The sequence below is a fragment of the Netta rufina genome (assembly GCF_964035555.1).
Source record: "Netta rufina genome assembly, chromosome: 30".
NCBI classification, from domain to species: Eukaryota; Metazoa; Chordata; class Aves; order Anseriformes; family Anatidae; genus Netta; species Netta rufina.
Window position 1 is genome coordinate 425274 of NC_140154.1, and position 17196 is coordinate 442469.

At 60.9% G+C, this 17196-nt stretch overlaps 1 protein-coding gene across 5 annotated transcripts; it reads left to right on the top strand.

Moving 5' to 3' along the window:
- Positions 1-134: 134 nt before the first annotated feature.
- On the top strand, positions 135-16415 carry SLC11A2 (solute carrier family 11 member 2). 5 transcript variants are annotated; one of them, XM_084303595.1, is made up of 17 exons: positions 135-339; positions 4646-4726; positions 5637-5767; positions 6211-6336; positions 6635-6754; positions 7696-7802; positions 8500-8570; positions 8651-8718; positions 8988-9143; positions 9519-9677; positions 9908-9994; positions 10436-10555; positions 10774-10923; positions 11207-11280; positions 11411-11564; positions 11997-12050; positions 15686-16415. In XM_084303595.1, the coding sequence occupies exons 1-17, from the start codon at positions 186-188 to the stop codon at positions 15758-15760; spliced, it is 1887 nt and encodes a 628-aa protein (XP_084159721.1). In that variant the 5' UTR covers positions 135-185; the 3' UTR covers positions 15761-16415. The 5 variants fall into 5 exon arrangements, with proteins under 5 accessions (XP_084159721.1, XP_084159720.1, XP_084159723.1 ...); XM_084303594.1 differs by having other exon boundaries at positions 136-339; positions 15683-16415; XM_084303597.1 differs by having other exon boundaries at positions 137-339; positions 11997-12145; positions 15683-16415.
- Positions 16416-17196: the final 781 nt, after the last annotated feature.

Here is a 17196-nt window from a genome sequence, read left to right on the forward strand (position 1 = left end):
GCGGGGCGGTCACGTGAGCGCCGCCGGAAGTGGCCGCTGGGCGCCGCCATCTTGGGGGCTCCCCGGTGCGGGGCTGGCCCCGGGAGGAGCGGGGGGGACCGGGGGGGGCTCGGGGCTCTCCTCCGCCTCTCGGGAACCCCCAGCGAGGCGTGGAGCCGCTCCGTGGGCCTGCCCCCTCCCCCGGGATGCTGCCCCTGCTCGGTACCGGCCCCGGTGGCACCGGCCCCCGCTGTCCTGCACCGAAGCCTCCAGCCCGTCAGGCTCCGTTGGGCCCCAGTGGACGTTACAAGCACCGCAGGGACCGGCCCCGCCGCCACCATGGCTGCTCCTGGCCCCCCGGTGCCTTCCCCGTCACCCTCCCCAGCACCACCGGCACCGGGCCCCGTCCCGGCAGCCCCCCGGGGCCCCGGGCGATGCCTTCCCAAAGGAAACGACCTCCCGGAGGAGGGCCCGGAGCCGCCCTCGGCCGCAGCCGGAGTGCGTGGGGCCGGTCACGCACTCCAGCATCTCCTACGTGCTGGCTGCTGCAGGGCTGCGCACTCAGCGCTTGCTTATCGGAGGCACCGGGGCCTTTCGCCGGTGTCACAACGCCGGGGGTTATCGCGCTGCACCCCTGGGGTTCGGGCCACTGGGGCTCGGTGATAATTCACCGTATTGATCCGGCCCCGGAGGGATAACGCTTTATCAGCGCTGCACGTCCCGGCAGCTGGGAAACGCGTGGCGGCGGCGGTTGGGTCCCTAATCGGTGAAACAGCCCCGGTGGAGCAGAGTCCAGGTCCCACTCGCTAATTACAGCAGCGCTCCCGCTGCTCCACCAAAAACCCTTTCAGTTGTGCCGGGAGACGATAACGCCGCCCGGGAGCACGCAAGGCCACCGGCAGAGGCCCGCATCAAAGCTCGCGGCCGCCTGGGGGGTGTTCGGCCGGCGATAGCACGGGCATGGCTGGGGCTGCTGGACCCACATCCCCCCAGGGGACTCTGCCCGCGGGGCGCAGCAGGGTGGGGACGCCTCTTATAGCCGGCGGCCGGGCACCCGGTAGTAGGAACGGCGTCGAGCCTCGCGCCATGCCCCACAGGCACCGCCTGGAGCCCGGCCCCGCCGCCTGCGAGCTGGGTGAGTGCCCCATGGCTGGGCCACACGGTTTTTTTTCTCCAGTTCGGGTGTTTTTGGGGATATTGTTCGGTCAGAGGTTGGACTCGATGGTCTTGAGGTCTCTTCCGACCTAGGCAATTCTGTGGTTCTGTGGATGGCATTTTTGGTGCCTGTGCGGCACAACCCGTCAGAGCCTTTGGGAGAACTGCTGCATGACTTTTCACGCGAGCAGCCCGGAGTGCTGGAAACGCGGCGTTTCTCTGCTGAAAAACGGCCAGAAAAAACAACAGGACCCAAAACCAGGCTTTTTTTATTTAAAAAAAAAAAAAAAAAAAGAAAGAAAGAAAGAAAACAGCGTTGTCTGATGGCTCCGGATGACTTGCAGCCGCCGCATGGGGCGGGCTCAGCCTCGGGACCGGGCCGGGCCGGTGCCACCGGGACCGGGACCCGCTGGTGTCACTGTGACCGGGACGGTCCGCGGACACCGGCGCCGAAGGGAGCCGAGCGGGGCCGAAGGGAGCCGAAAGGAGCCGAAGGGAGCCGAAGGGAGCCGAGCGCTCCCGAGCTGGGCGGCGCCGAACAGAGCCGAGCGGCTCCGGGGGCTCCGAGCGCAGCCGAAGGGAGCCGAACGGCTTCGAGGTTTCCGAGCCGAGCGCTGCCGAACGAAGCCGAACGGCTCCGAGCGCTGCCGAACGCCTCCGAGCGGCCTCGAGCCGAGCGTTCCCGAACGGCTCCGAGCGCTGCCGAACGGAGCCGAGCGGCCCCGAGCGCGGCCGGCCCGGTGTGGGGGCCGCGGCCGGGCATGAGGCGGCGGCGGCGGCGGGGGCGGCCGGGGGCGGCCGAGGCGGTGAGCGGGGGGACCGGGCCCGGGGGGAACCCTGGAAGCCCGGGGGGGGCTGGGGAGGGGCCCTGGGGGGCCGGGGAGGGGTTTGGGGGGGCCCCCCCTCAGGGTGCCAATGGGGGGGGGATCCCTAAGGGGAGCGCTGGGGGGGGGGGGGCGGAGGGGGTCGAGGGGGGGGCCCGAGGGGGCCCTGAGGGGGCCTTGGGGTGCTGGGGCTGGGCTGGGGGGGGGGCTGGGGGTGCTGGGGGAGCTCTGAGGGGCTGGGGGGGGTGCTGGGGAGAGGCTGGGGTGCAGAGTTGGGGGTCCCTGGGGGGCTGGGGGGTCCCTGGGACCCTCCAAAGCAGGTGAGGGACGGGGTCAGGCCGGGGGGGGGCTGATGCCCCCAGACCCAAGTTGCTGCCCCCTCCCTGTCCCCCCCCGATCCCTGAGCCCCCAGCACCCCCACCCGGGGACCCCCGCGAACGCCCAGCCCCGGGGGGGCTCCCCCTGGGTGTGAGCAGCGCGGGGGCCCCGGCACCGCCTCGGGACAGGGGCTGGAGCCTGGCACCGGGCTGGGGGGGGGCCGGAGCTGACGGGGGTGACCCCACTGGGTGCTGGGGGTGACCCCACCGGGTATCAGGGTGACCCCACCGCGTATTGGGGTGACCCCACTGGGTATTGGGGTGACCCCACTGGGTATTGGGGTGACCCCGTCACCACAGGGGCCGCGTTCCCGTCGTCCTCCCGGCCCCATGTCTCTTCGTTTCGTGCTGCCCGGCATTCCTGGACCCAGCCTGCCTCCCTCGGCCTCGTTTTTGGAGGGCGTTTCCGAGCCCTGAGCCTCGCCACCGCCGTGGGGCCGCCGCTTTTCAGTGGGTCGGGGGTGGCTTGGTGCCCTCCTGGCCTTGGCCACGGCCTCTCCCGGTGCAATTAGCAGGGAGGAGCTCGCCTCATTAACCCGGCAGGCAACCGGGCGACCTGGTGGCGCGGCCGAGGGTTGAGCAATGCCGAACCTGCAGGTGAGAGCTCTCAGCCGGGCGTGCAGGGGATCCCGCAGAACCAAAGCAGGCAATGCCATGGGGTTTTGCCCCAGAATCACAGTTTTAGTCCCTAGCTGGTGCTGCCGTGGCACTGGGTGGGCACAGAAGGTGGTCAGGGGCTGGATCTGGAGCAGGAGGGCGAGGGGTTGGTTTCCAGTCCCCTCTGCTGCTGTGGGTGATCCTTTTAGGGCTGCAGCATCCTTAGGGAATGAGGCCGGATGCTCGGCACCATTGCACAAAGGGCTGGCCCCGTAGGGCTCTGGGGTGCTCCGGGAGAGTTAACGGTGCCCGAGGAAAGCAGCAACATCAAAGCTCGACAGCAAATGCCACAACCTCGGCGGCAGGAACTGCTCCCAGCGTGGGACTGGGGCTGAGCGATAACCCACACCGAGCGTGCAGCCCTCGTGACAGACCACGGCCCTGCCTCCGGCGAGCGGGGAGAACGGCCCCAAAGGGGCGAGTTCCATCAGCAAAAGGACGAGCATCAAAAGCCCGGACAGCAGGAGCAGCGGCTTTGCCTTCAGAGCAGAGCAACTGCGCGATATCCTCGGCTCCTTGCCCTGTTTCCAAGCGGGTTTCCTCCTGGGAAGGCGGCTGCCGTGCCTGGGGGTGAATCCGGAGTGAATCCGGAGCCAGGCGGTGAATCCAGAGCCAGGCGGTGCCGGTGAGACCCACGGGGGCCGGGGGTAGGAGCGAGGCCGAGCCCCAGCCCCCCACATCACTTCCAAACCGAGGAGCTCGCGGCAGAGATAGCGGCGCCCGTTTGGCCCCCGCCTGCGTGGGGCCGCGTTTGGTGAGGAGATATCGGGGTCAGGCAGCGCCGTGCCCAGCCTTCGCCCTCCTCCTCCTCGCCGGTGCCCGTGCAGGGAGCATTTGCGGGGCCGGCAGCCGAGGCAAGAGCTGCTCCTCCACGGGGAACCGGGGAAAAGACGGCTTGGTGCCGAAGGCTGATCCGAGGAGCCCTCAGGGCAGCGCTTTCAACGTGAGCCTAGAAGGAAGGAAATTGTGGAAGCGTGCGTGGGAGGAAGGCTCCGTGGCTCCCCCGGGCAGGAGGGGTCTCGCTGCCCTCCCCGGGTTATTTTTGTGGTCGGGCTCGCTCGCTGATCGCCTTCGTAGCTGGGGGTTTGGTGCTGCTGGGGGAGCAGCAAGTGAATCTTCACAAACCTAAAACGGGTTGGAATCGCTTAAAATGAATTGTTCTTGAATGTTGTCCTTTGATGTCTCCATATTATGAGGAAATCCCCCGTTAATGCACGGGGTCGTTGGCGGAGATGAGAGCTTCACGTCGCTACGATAGGCGCTGGTGGTGCGTCGAGGTGTCCGTGGGGCTCCGGGGTTGACTTTTGGGGCCAGCTTTGTGCTTCCTGCCCCAGCTCCCGGCGCCTTTCTGCCCGGATCAATGGTGCAAGGGCCGCGTCCTGCTCCCAGGAGAGCCCGGGATGCCTGTGAGGGCACGGTGTGGATCCCACACCCCTGCCCGGAGGGAAGGAATGCGGTTTTTGTGCACCCAGAGGGAATTCCCCTCTAGTTTCCGTAGCTGGGGTTTCACAAGAGGCGTGGGGAGCTGCCAGGTGCTCTGCTCCCTCCTCGAGCTCCCGGGGGAAGTAACCCTGTCCCTGCCGGCCGCTCTCCCGGGGGATTTCGTTCTCCTCCTCAGCACCTGCAGTAACCAAACCTCCCCTCTCCTCGCAGCCAACAGGACCCATCTAGACCCGGGGCACCAGCAGGGCTCAGCCATGGGGACCTCCGACATGGACCTGAGGACGCCCGACGGTAAGCGCCCCCCGCGCGTCTCCAATCACCCCCTGCTTCTCAAAAAAAACACCAAAAAAAAAAAAACACCGAGGGGTCAGCGTGTGCCCGTTTCTGCCCCACGCGCGGGGACAAGCCCTGAAGCCTGGGGCTCGCCCAGCCTTGCTCAACGCGGGCAGCCCAGCATCGTCGGCTCTCCTCACGCTTGGCTGGCTCCAGAGGCATTATGCAAACGTGCCGCGAGGTCTTTGGGAGGCCGGGAGGAGGCCGGGAGGAAGGAGGAGCTGTCGGGCTGCAGTTTGCTCTGATGATGCAATAGGAAAGTTGGTAAAAGAGCGGCCGGTGGCGGCCGGCCCCTTCCAAGGGCCGGGAGCTGGGGAGCAGAATGCCACGCACGGAGAGCAGCAGTGAGTACGGCCCCGCTGCACTGCTGGGCGGGGGGGGGTTGGCTGGTGGCAGGGGGTCTTCACGGGTTGTTATGGGTCTGAGGGGCAGGAATTTGCAGTTTCTTTGCCAAGGTGACCCCGCACACCCCGCTCACAAGTAGAAACCGGCCCGAAAACTCTCCTGCCAGGGCAGCTCGGGGCGAGTTCTCTATGGAAGCAGCAGCGGCTCCGCTCCTTGAGGATTCCTTGCTCTTGGCTCTGGCTCCCCGATGATTCCGGTCACGCACTGGGGCTGCCCTGGTGTTGAGCAGTGCCCCCAAACTGCTGCGTGGCAAGGGATTTTAAAAAAAAAACATGTGGGAGGGGGGCGCAGAGAGGCAGGTTTGGAGCCCGCTGCTCTTTTTGTTGATTGTCTTCACAAAGAGCCCGCCCCGTGCCAGCTGCAAGGCCAGGACACGCAAGGTTTGCTTTGCAGAGCCTCTGCCAAGTTTCCCCGGGAGGTTTTTCACTCTCTCCTTCCTTTCCTCCTCTGTTCCTCCCCCCAGAGGATGGCTCCGGGGACGGCATCAGCACCATCTCTGGCAGCAGGAACCCGCTGCAGCCCGCGGACACCTCCTCGGAGGAGCCCTTCACCACCTACTTCGACAGCAAGATCCCCATCCCCGAGGATGAGACGGTGGGTGCCTCCCCAGCGGGAAACAGGGGTGGAAAAAGGCCTGCAGGCGTTGGGTGCCAGGGGTCAGCAGCACCCATGGGTGCCGGCTGCATCGGTGTGCAGCTTGGGAGCGTGCCCCAGGGGGGTCTCCAAGCTCGCCCTGGGGTTAATGATTCATCCCAGGTGATTTGGCTCAGGAGCTGCCAACGAGCAGAGAAATCCCTGGGTTACAAGCCCGAGGGAGGGGAGGTTGGCTCTTTGTTCCCTTATCAGGGCAAGGGAGCGCACGAATGGGGGCTTTGTCCCCCTCTTGGAGCACGGGGCTGACATTTCAGCTTCATCTCCCTGCTGGGTTGTGCCCGGGGCGATGAACACCCAAACTTTTGGCCCGTCGGGTGCTCTGGGGCACGCCACGTCCCCGTGGCAGAGCTGGGCACCGATGTCCCCGTCCTTCCCCATCACAGCACTCGTGCTTCAGCTTCCGCAAGCTCTGGGCTTTCACCGGGCCGGGCTTTCTGATGAGTATCGCCTACCTGGACCCGGGCAACATCGAGTCGGACTTGCAGTCTGGGGCCGTGGCAGGATTTAAGGTCAGCAGGGAAACCGGGGAGGGAAGCGCTGGAAACGGTGCCCCCGGTTGGTTTGGGGCAGGGGTGCTGGGCTGAAAGCAGCCTGGGGGGGGTGGGGAAGGGGGAAACGAGGCACCCCCGTGCCCTCTGCAGCATTTGGATCCTTCCCGTGCCAGCTCCAAGCCCGAAAAAAAAAGCCTCCAAATGCTCATAATGTGTTTTTTTTTTTAAATAAAACCGTTCTGATTCAGCAGGCGGGTGCGGGATGCAGGGACCCTGCTGCACCCAGGCACCCACTGCTGCCCTCCTCTCTCCCCAGCTGCTGTGGGTGCTGCTGATGGCGACGGTGATGGGGCTGCTCCTGCAGCGGCTGGCCGCGCGCCTCGGCGTGGTGACGGGGCTGCACCTCGCCGAGGTCTGCCACCGGCAGTACCAGAAGGTGGGTGCTCCGCTGCCCGGGGGCTCTTCCGCCCCCCCTGCCACCACTCACGGTGCCAAATCCTCCGTGGGAGAAGGTCTTTGGGTTGCTAAAATACGTTTTCAGTCTCGTCTCTTTATTGTTCGGGGAGCTGGGGGATTAAGTGGATTTCTTCTGCATGGTTGGAAGGAGGCAGGTTTAGAGAGAGGCTTTCAGCGCAGCCCGAGAGCTGCCCCAGTGAAGGAGAGCCTGGGTGGGTCGGAGGCGGCTCAGGGACACTTGAGGTCCCGTCGGTGTTTTCCCCGTTTGCAGGAGGAGGGAGGTGTGGTGAGTGTCCTGGCACTTGGCAGTGAATCGCAGACAGAGCCTGAAAAAAAAACAAAAACCACCCTGATTTCATTTGCTCTGCCTGGATCCTCCCTCCCGAAGTACCGGAGGCAAGCTGAGATCCGTGTCGGTTAGATAAGCACAAGGCATCACGAGGAGAGAGATGGCATTTGTAGAACCAGCCCCTTTCCTCGCGGTACATCCCCCTGCTGCAGAAGCCGGCGGGGCCGTGCGTCGCCCTCCGCTGCGGCTGGGGAAGTCGGCGGTGTCCCCAAACCCTCGGGACTGCGGCGTGACCGTGCGAGAGGGCCCCCGGCTCCTCAGCAGGCAGAGCCGGCTGGTTTCACTCTCGCAACGTGCCATATCTGTTGAGGCGAGTAATTGGGGTTATATAAGTGACCCGGGAGCCTCCCCTGGGGATTGCCACAGGTAACCTGCATTTCTGCCCCAGACCAGCCCCGAGTGCCGCTTGGCAGCGTGTTTCCCGCACCTTCATTCGGTGTGGAAGCAGCAACGCAGGGAAAAGCAACAGGGCCCGAGTGGGCAGGCCCCATAATCACACATTCCTCGTGGAAATGACAGGGAGAAGCGAGCTGCTCCCTCTTGCTGTCGATGCTGATGTTTCTGCCCCCCAGGTTCCTCGGATCATCCTGTGGCTCATGGTGGAGCTCGCCATCATCGGCTCCGACATGCAAGAAGTCATCGGCTCGGCGATCGCCATCAACCTGCTGTCAATGGGGAAGTGAGTCGGGTTTGTCGTCACAGGGACGCAGGAAATGAGTGCCCCCCCTCTAGGATTAAGAAAGGGACATCGTGCGTGCCAAATGTGCTCGGTTATTTCCTATAAAGCTCCCGAAATAAGCTCTTTGGGGAGGGTGATTCACCCACGCTGTGCTGGCTCTCTGTCCCAGATGACTCAGCCGCTGGTGCCCGATTTACTCGGGCTCGAAGGAGAGCTGTGGGTGGCTGCCTTTTATCTGAGCTGTAATTGATACGTGCCGAAAACTGGGCTGCAGCCTCGCTGGCAAATTTTGTATTCCCAGTAAAGGACCGCCAGGAAGATGGCCCTTTCTGGCCACAAAGGTGGGAAGTCAAAACAGAAAAGGCAGCTCCCTTTTTGTGCCAGCTTGCTGCTGAAGTCTCGCTCGCTCCTGTCCTTGCTGCAGACGTGCAGTTTGCTCGCTAGATCTGAGGAAAAAAATCTTATCAGAGCTATGCTGAGCTCTTAGCTGCTTATTTGCTGCTTTGTGCAGAAAATAAACCTCCGGGGTTTTGTCCCGTGTGGGCAAACTTCTCATCAGACTGCAAACAAACCCCTTCACAAGGTGGTTCCTTCCCCAAACAGATGGCCTAAGTTAGAAGAGATTTTTGACCCCGAAGTGCTGGTGGGGGAGGCGGGGGGGTGTTCGTCAGCTGACGCCTGCTCTCACCGCCTGCAGGATCCCGCTGTGGGGCGGCGTGCTCATCACCATCGCTGACACCTTTGTGTTCCTCTTCCTGGACAAATACGGTAATTCCTCCGGCAGAATCCTGGAAGGGAAATCGGCTTCGGCCCTCCCGAGCACGCTGACAGTCTCTTTCTCTTTGCAGGTTTGCGAAAACTGGAGGCGTTCTTTGGCTTTCTGATCACCATCATGGCTCTGACGTTCGGATACGAGGTATTTCCAGCTGGAAAATGCAGGCTGTTTGTAGCTGGGTCCGTACAGAGGGGTCAGGCTGTCACCCAGCTGCTGTGCACGCTGCAGCGCGAGCTGCTCAGCGAAGCCCTGCCTTTACTAAGCGGCACAGGGTTGCCACAGTGTGGTTTAGCCTCCCCGGGGTGCCCACATTTTGTTTTTTGAGTGTTTTCAGATGGGCGGGCCAAGGTCCAAGCTGCTGCGTGATGCACCTCACGCTAAAAATCCCCCTTTCTTGTGTTTGTGCCCAGTACATCACCGTAAAACCCAACCAGGAGCAGCTGCTGAAGGGGCTCTTCATCCCCTACTGCCAGAACTGCGGCACGCCGCAGCTGGAGCAAGCCGTGGGCATCGTGGGCGCCGTCATCATGCCCCACAACATGTACCTGCACTCTGCCTTGGTCAAGGTGAGCAGCTGCTCTGCGCCATGCAGAGAGGGGAACGCCGTGTGCGGTGCTGAGTGGTCACAGCCACGGAGCTCTGGGGGCCAGCGTTTATCAGCACGTGGGGACGCAGAAACCGCAGGCTGGTTGGGTCCCGGGACGTCGGATGTGTCAGGTTCTGAGCTAGCACAACCACGCTGACAAGGCTGTCAGCATTTTAGTTGCCAACTCATTGCTTGTTCTGCACATTTTGTAGTTTTGCTTCCCTTCAGCATGTTCTCCATACTTTCGGTGACCTGTGTCCCACTGCCGGGCCCATAGAATGTGCTCAGGGTTAGCAGCAGTGGAGTATCCAGTTCCCATTTCTCAGACCTGCTGTTGTCACCATCTCCCTTTCAGTCCCGGCAAGTGAACCGTGCAAACAAGAAGGAAGTCCGAGAGGCTAACAAGTATTTCTTCATCGAGTCCTGCATAGCCCTCTTTGTCTCCTTCATCATCAACATCTTTGTGGTGACTGTCTTCGCCGAGGCTTTCTTTGACAAGACGAACGCGGATGTGGTGAGTGGGGCTGGGGCACGGCTGTGATTCCTGGGCCGATGCCGAGCCGTGGGGCTGCTGCGGGGGGTTCTGAGCCTTCTCAGTGCCCCCGTGTCAAGCAGAGCCCGCTTATTCTGCGTGTTGCTGGGGGGGGGAGATGACGGGTGCTGAAGCTGCCCGTGTAAACCAGCCCGAGGGGCCCCGGCGCTCCTGCAGAGCCGGTCGAGCCGCCTGCCCTTGTCTCCTTGCAGCACGAGGTCTGCGCCAACTCCAGCAGCCCCCACTCCTCCCTCTTCCCCAACAACAACGAGACGCTGGCGGTGGACATCTACAAAGGGGTGAGGAGCTGCGGGGCGGGACAACCTTGGCTGTTAAGAGCTGCCCCTCCTGGGTAAACAGAGACGGGAGGTTGCTGAAAGCAGAGCTGGAAGAGGGCTCAGGAGGTCCTTGAGCCTCGCCCTTTGCCCAAGCACAATTATCAATCCCTTTGCTAATTGAACTGCATCTAACCTGACCCCGGAGACACCCCCGCTCTGCCTCTTGCCCTCTTTTATTAGCTTGGCCATGACAGAGTTTTCCCTTAAATCCATCCTGAATCCCCTTTCTTACAATGGGAGCCCGCGGGGTGTTGCCTAACTTGCAGCAGATGTGGGGAGAGCTTTTCCTTCTCCAAATGGATCACTGCCTCTGCTCCAACTCCATGCCCATGATGGGAAGCGCTGGCCACGGGGGATTTACTTGGGACTAAGCAGATGGGAACCTGCAAATCTCTGTTCCAGGGCGCCGTTCTGGGCTGTTACTTTGGCCCCGCTGCTCTCTACATCTGGGCAATCGGGATCCTTGCTGCAGGCCAGAGCTCAACAATGACCGGGACGTACTCCGGCCAGTTTGTCATGGAGGTACTGAGCACTCTAACAGCTGCCTCTGTCCCTGCTCTCCCTCTTCGTGAACCTTTACAGCTAATTTTGGTCATTTCCCTTCACTGAACACACGGAAACTCTGTGAAATTCCCTTACGTGCCTTTCAAACCAGTCAGCTTTTCATCCTGCCCTCACTCCCCCCACACACTTGATGTCTCCTTGCTCTTCTCACCCACAGCTGCTCTTTTTCTCTGCAGGGCTTCCTGAATCTGCGCTGGTCCCGCTTCGCCCGGGTGCTGCTGACCCGCTCCATCGCCATCACCCCCACCCTCTTCGTGGCCATCTTTCAGGATGTGCAGCACCTGACGGGCATGAACGACTTCTTAAACATCCTCATGAGCCTCCAGGTGAGGGACGGGGCTCAGAACAGCACGTGGAGCCCTGAACACCTCGGGCTCTGGTGCTGAGCCGCGCAGAGAAGTTAGCGTTGATTGATTCTGGTCTGTGGTGGGAGGTGAAGAGGTTCCGCCAGGGTTTCAGATTGCTTCCTTTTTCCAGCCAGGGGAAGTCCCTTTGACTCGCTTTACAATAGCCGTGGGGAAATGCTGTCAGCTGCGAGCGGTGTTTGTCCGCGCCGAGATAACCCAAACCATTTCCACTCTTTCTTCTGCCTTTTGTTGCATGTTCCAGCTTCCTTTCGCTTTGATCCCGGTCCTGACGTTCACCAGCCTGTCCAGTGTCATGAATGACTTCGCCAACGGACTGTAAGTACGGAGGGGACGGAGAAGGCGCGTCGCTTTCTCAGGCACGCCTTTCTGACCTCACCTCCCGACCCTCCGGATGCAAGCGTGGCCCCTCCGTTTCACCCCCCCTGTGCCCTGATTTTGCTGGCAGGTTCTGGAAGATTGGCGGCGGTGCGATGATCCTTCTCATCTGCAGCATCAACATGTACTTCGTGGTGGACTACGTCAGGTCTCTGGACCACCTGGGTTTGTACATCGGGGCGGCGCTTCTCAGCGTGGTCTACCTGTCCTTCGTCGCCTATTTGGTAAGTCTGGGGGGGTCCCTGTAGGGGGGACACTCAACGGACTCATTTTTTCACCGTTGTGTTAACATTGTCACGTTTGGCAGGCATTAAACTCTGCCAGGGAGTCAGAGCAGATGGGGAAATTGAGGCTTTTGTGGCCAGATTACGGGAACCCTCTGTGCTGCACCTGCACGGCCTCTCCCCGGCCCTTTCAGCTGTTCCTGTAGCAATTCTCTTGGCTGCTCCCCAAAGGGAGCATTTACCAGCCACAGCAGGTGCAAACTGAGGGGAGAACATGTAATAATGCCAGAGGTGCAAAATGCCATCGGTGCCTTGTTTGCTTTGCTTCTGAACTCCTCTTCTGCTGTTCCAATGGGCCGTTTCTTTAGCTGTTATCCCAACGGGCCGCGCACCCCGGGTCTCCCTGATCCCCGGCGCCTCCTTCTCTTGCAGACCTGGCTGTGCCTGATCGCTCTGGGCGTCTCCTTCCTGGCCTGCGGGAAAACGGTAAGCGTCACCCGGACCCTGCTGACGGAGGAGTCCCCGTCGCACGCCGCCAAGTAGCCGCGGCGCCCCTCCGCAGCGAGTAGCCATCAGAGCCAGTGCGTTTCTATGGTTTACCGTGTGAACAGATCCAAGTGTATGTGCGGTTTGCACAGGGATTTACTGGTGCAGTTCTCTGCTTGTCGCGTGGGAAATCAGATGTACATACTGGGAAATGCGTTGCTGCTAAAAATACTAAGAAGTCAGTTGTTTTCTTTGCTGAACGCCTCCAATCACGGCCGTAAGAGCGGCGCTGAGCACGACAGGACCCGCACGCGGGCTGCCTGCTTGCAGACACTAACACGTAGCAGAGGGCAGGGTGCAGTGCTGCTGCCTTGACTCCTCGTTGTGGCTCAGCCCTGCCTCAGCCCCTTGTTTTTGCATTACAGCCAGCAGGCTCTCTCCTCTCCTTGCCTTTTAATCCAAGTAGCAGAAATTCTGAAGCGCAGTGAGAAGCCAGCCCCAGGTAATTGCTGGGTCTCAGCTGCAGAATCAAAGGAGCAATAAGCTAGGAAATTCCAAGTGTGCCCTTCGGGCCACGTCGGAAGGATGCTCCTGCAGTGACACTACGTTCAGGGTCTACCTCTGCAGTCAGCTCACGGCTCTGGATCGTGAGCCGACTGCATTTGATGTTTCGCTTGAAAATACCGAGGGGAAACATCTCCAATTTGCCGTGAGGCTGAATGCCACCTGCAGCTCCCGTGTGGGTGGCAGCTGGGATGCCAGAGCAGCGTCCCCTGGCGTAAGGACAGGAAGCCTCGCCGTTAGCATGATCATGTTGGTTTTTGAACTCGCCTGGCACGTGATTTTGGTGATCAGCAAAGGAAAAAAAAAAAAAAAAAAAGAGTTTTAATCTGTCTGGTTATTTATGGTTTTGTGAATGAATTTCCTATGGCTGTGATTCATGGAAACACTGCAGTTCTCAAAAGTCCCTGCCGTGTGGCTCACAGGGTCACATTGCAGGGCGTGCCATCAGCCTTCGGTGCGGTCATCGCTGTAACACAACCTCAGGGCCTGATGTGCAAATCCTCTCTTAAGCTCACTACGTGACCTCCCTCGCTGCCCTTCTCTGTCAGCACGGAACGCGTTCCCTTATCCCCTGGGGAGAACCAACCCTTCACCTGGGAGGCAGCCTCAGTCTGACGGTGCCGAGAGCAGTACCCTCGGCTCCCCGGATGAGACAAGGCAGGCGATGAGTTGTGAGGTTACATCCTGCGTGGCCTCAGTTAGGTGTCCTCTGTCTGATTTGATCATGAAAACCGTGCTGGAACTGGAAGGCAGGGCTTATTGGTGAGGTTTCTCCCCTTATCTGGGAGATGTAGCACTGTCAGGGCACAGCTCCACGAAGATCTTTAGGTACAGAGCTGCTCTCGTGGATCTGAAGGACCCAGCACGAATGGTTTGGTGTCAGCAAAGAGCCTGCGTCCACAGACGCTTGCACTGAACAGAGCTGCTGGCAGCTCTGCCTGCCCTCCCCGGCCCCTCGCAGGGCTCAGCTCTCACAAAACGTGGGCTCAGGCCGGGCTCCGGGCCCTCCTCAGGGCTCTCAGCACCCTCTTGGGTGCTCCCTGCTGGCAGGGCGGCGATGGCTCTCGGAGGGGCCTCGCTGGGACACGCTCTGCAGGCAGCTGAGCCCTGGTTTTGCTCGTGGTTCTCCTACACGGAGCTCTCCTGCAGAAGGTGACGGGCGCATTGGGGACACGCCGCAGGTCCCAGAATTGGTTGCACCGGCAGAGCTGGCACGGGAGGCAGGCGCAGGGCAGGGCAGGGAGCAGAGGGTGCATGGAGCACAGGGGAGATGCTGGGGACGTGTTAGAAGCAGGTGACACGATGCCAAAAGCCACCACAGGGTGCTGCGGCTCCATTTTAGCTTGGACGGGGCCGTTTACGCCGTTCCTACCCTTTACAAAGCCAGCTGAGCTTTACTTGCTCCCCCCTCAAATCGCAGGCGTTAGAAAACAAAAAGCGCACGGGAACTCCAGCTGGAATTAACGCCCCTACCGCAGCTCCCGCGGGTTCTGTGCCTAAACCCCCCTGGCCCAGGGTGCGAACAAAAAGCCAGAGCCTGAACCCGTCTGTGAGCGGCGGGGGGTCTGCCTTCCTTGGCTGATGACTCGTGTAATTGTGCTGTTTGGATCATCTCTGATTTCGTCTGTTTGGGATTTTGGGGTTGTGACTGCAGAGGGGATTTTCCTGGCTGCTCTGCTGACGTTGTAACGTGCCGACCGGAGCTCGGAGCAGGAGTCTCTGCATCACGCTGTCCCTCGTGGCTCCTGCTCCTCGTGACCCTGATTTTTCCCCGTATCTGCCTTTGACCCAGTTTGTACAAACTAACGTTTTCGATTAAAAAGACAGATACTTTTTCCACTTGGCTCCTCGGCTCTTTTTTGGGGGGTTGGTCGGAGGCGCGAGCCGCGCGTGGCTCTAACAGAAGAAGGGTTTGTGCCTGCGGGATGGGACAGGCTCGTGTAACGACCGAGCTAACTGTCCCTTGGGGTCTAAAACCCTTCTGCAGACAGAGGCCGAAGCTGCCACCTGCCCGTGCCCCCTCCTCCTGCCTCAGGCCAGCGCCAGCTCCTGCTTTGGCGTCCGCATTTGCTCTGACCTGGGGCCACCCAACCCTCCACGGCCTCCCCATCCCCTCCGAGGGAGCTGGGCGCTGCTCCTGGCTCTCGGGGAGCTTTGTTTGGGTTTTGTTTTTTGTTTTTGAAGAGGAAGGATTGCTTTGTAAGCCTGCTCCGCTACCCTAGCCAATGCCGTTTAGGTTTTGTGTCTGTCTGGTAAGATGCTCGTGGTAAGTCCCGCCGAGCCTGCCGGTCTGATTGGCTGCAGCCGAATCTCCTGAGCCAAATCTGATTGAATCGAGCACAAAAATGAAGTCTCCCAAGCAGCGTGGTGGGCGCCCGGCCACGTGGACAGAGCCCAACGCGCTCGTTGGTGCCGGCAGCGGGGTGAAGCAGTGCCTGGGGGGCTGCTCCCCCCGAACCCCGCTGCCGTCACACAACCCTACCCAGACTGTGATTGCATCGTGCTAATTGAGGCTTATCTACACCCAAAACTCAATTAATTTCCCTCCTCGTTTGAATTAAAGCTGCCGAGGGGATGCTCTGCAGACAAAACTGGCGATTGCGGAGCATCGCAGCGTGTAGACGTGCCCCGGGGCTGGAGCGGTTTAATAAACAGCAGCGGCTGTTTGTGGCGCATCGAGCTCTGCCTTCCTCTGCTTTAACCCCTAATTAGCAGATAATTAGCGATCCCATGTCTTAAGCAATGGTCAGCGCAGTGGCAGAAGGCACCGTGGCCCCTTCCCAAGCTGCGCGTGGCCTCAGTGATTCCAGTGATGCTCCCTGCAGATTAATTAAACAATTGCAATTAACTAGCGCCATTAACAGCTCAGCCAATCTTCAAGAGCCCTAATCTTTCATTTTTTACAAGAGCCCTAATATTTTATTTTCTCCTGTTTGGCAAAAAAGTCGCTCTGACGATGCAGTACGTAAGAAATTTGGGGAAAAAAAGAGAAACCCCCCCCCAAAGCTCCGAGTCCTGCGGCCGCCGCGGTTCCCAGCCCTGACCTGTTTCTCCTTTGCCTCTTCCAGCAGCAGCTGGGCTTCGCCATGCGCCCCGAGCTCTTCCTCCTCAACAACGTCGACTCGGACTCGGTCACGGCTCGATGACGCCGGCAGCGCAGCCGTTAACGGAGACCTCAGGACCTCAGGAACCCCCCCGGCAGCCGGGCTTGGCGCAGGACCAGGCAGGATGGGGGCCGGGGAGCAGAGCCCAGGCTTTGCCCCCGGGGAGCTCTGCGGGGTTGAGCACTGGGCCCGCGGCTCCAAGCACCCGGGAAGCTCCAGCTGAAGACATCGCCGCCGTTGGGGTTGGTGCTGTGCTTTTAGGTACCTCCGAAATTTTTATATTTAAAAAAAAAGAAGTTGTGGCCAGCCTGGGAAGGGCTGCTCCTGCCCAGCACGGCTCCTGCTGGTGCTGAGCGCTCCCTGCTCCGGGCTGGGCCAGGCGAGGGGCAGAGCTGCGGCTTTGCAGGCGGGATGTGCTCCCTCGCGGAGCCCTCGCCCAAAGCTGCCCCCGTGTTTGGCACCTGCTCGCTGGTTTTGTGCCATTTCACAAAGTTTTGGGTGCTGCCGGGACCTTCCCGCGGCCCAGAATCGATCCTCAGGCAAAGTTTAAATCAACACGATGATTTTTTCCTTCTATTTGGGTTGATTGTTTGTGATGACGTTGTTGAGCCCCAGACGGCTGCAGTTTCACTTGTCACATCTTCGCTTTCCTTTAATGAAATCCCTGTTTTAATGAAATCTCTGTTCTAATTAAATCTCTCACCAATTACGCCTTTCCGTTTGCATTCAGCGCTCGCTCTGCGCTGACAGGGCCGGGTGTTCCCCGGGCATCTCTCAGCCCCCGTTGAAACCTTTCCAGGTTCCACCCCCTGTCCCCAGAAGGAGTCAGGGCACCGCCGCGGTTTTGAGGCACAAATCGTATTTTTTGCTCTTGTGGCTGTCCTGGAGGTAAGCGGCGCGTTGCGTGCCCTGGGGGCTGTGATGTTCCACCCCTTGGCCTTTTCCTCGTTAATCCCTAACGAGCGGCTGCGTGGGGGCTCCGCAGGGGCTCAATTCTCCACGAATTCACCTTGAAAAGAAACGAAGCTGAATGAAATCAACAGCACCCCCCGGGAGGGGGGGGGGGGGAGCGTCCAGATTTGAGGTGGTGGCTGGAGACGTCATTAATTTAATTACCCGCGCTTCGTTAGCGGGCCGGGAGCTCTCCCTGCGTCCCTCGTTTGCCTTCGTGGTGCCATTAACAATTAACATTCGCAATTAACGGAGCTGCGGCCGAGGGACTCCTCACCGTGCCCCCCCCCCCCCGCCGAGCCCCGGGCAGCCTGGCCGTGTCCAGGAGGAGCGAACCCCGCGGCCGTTAATTAGCGAGCGGTGGGTAATTAACGCCGGTGGGAGCAGGATTGGGCCCGGGAAGGCCGGGGGGCTCTGGGGGGGCTCCGTGGGCTCAGGGCAGGTGGGGGGGGGCAAAAAAAAATGAATGGGAAACGGGGAGCGAGCAGCAGCCGCCCCCGCCCCAAGCCCCGCCCACCGCGCGTAGC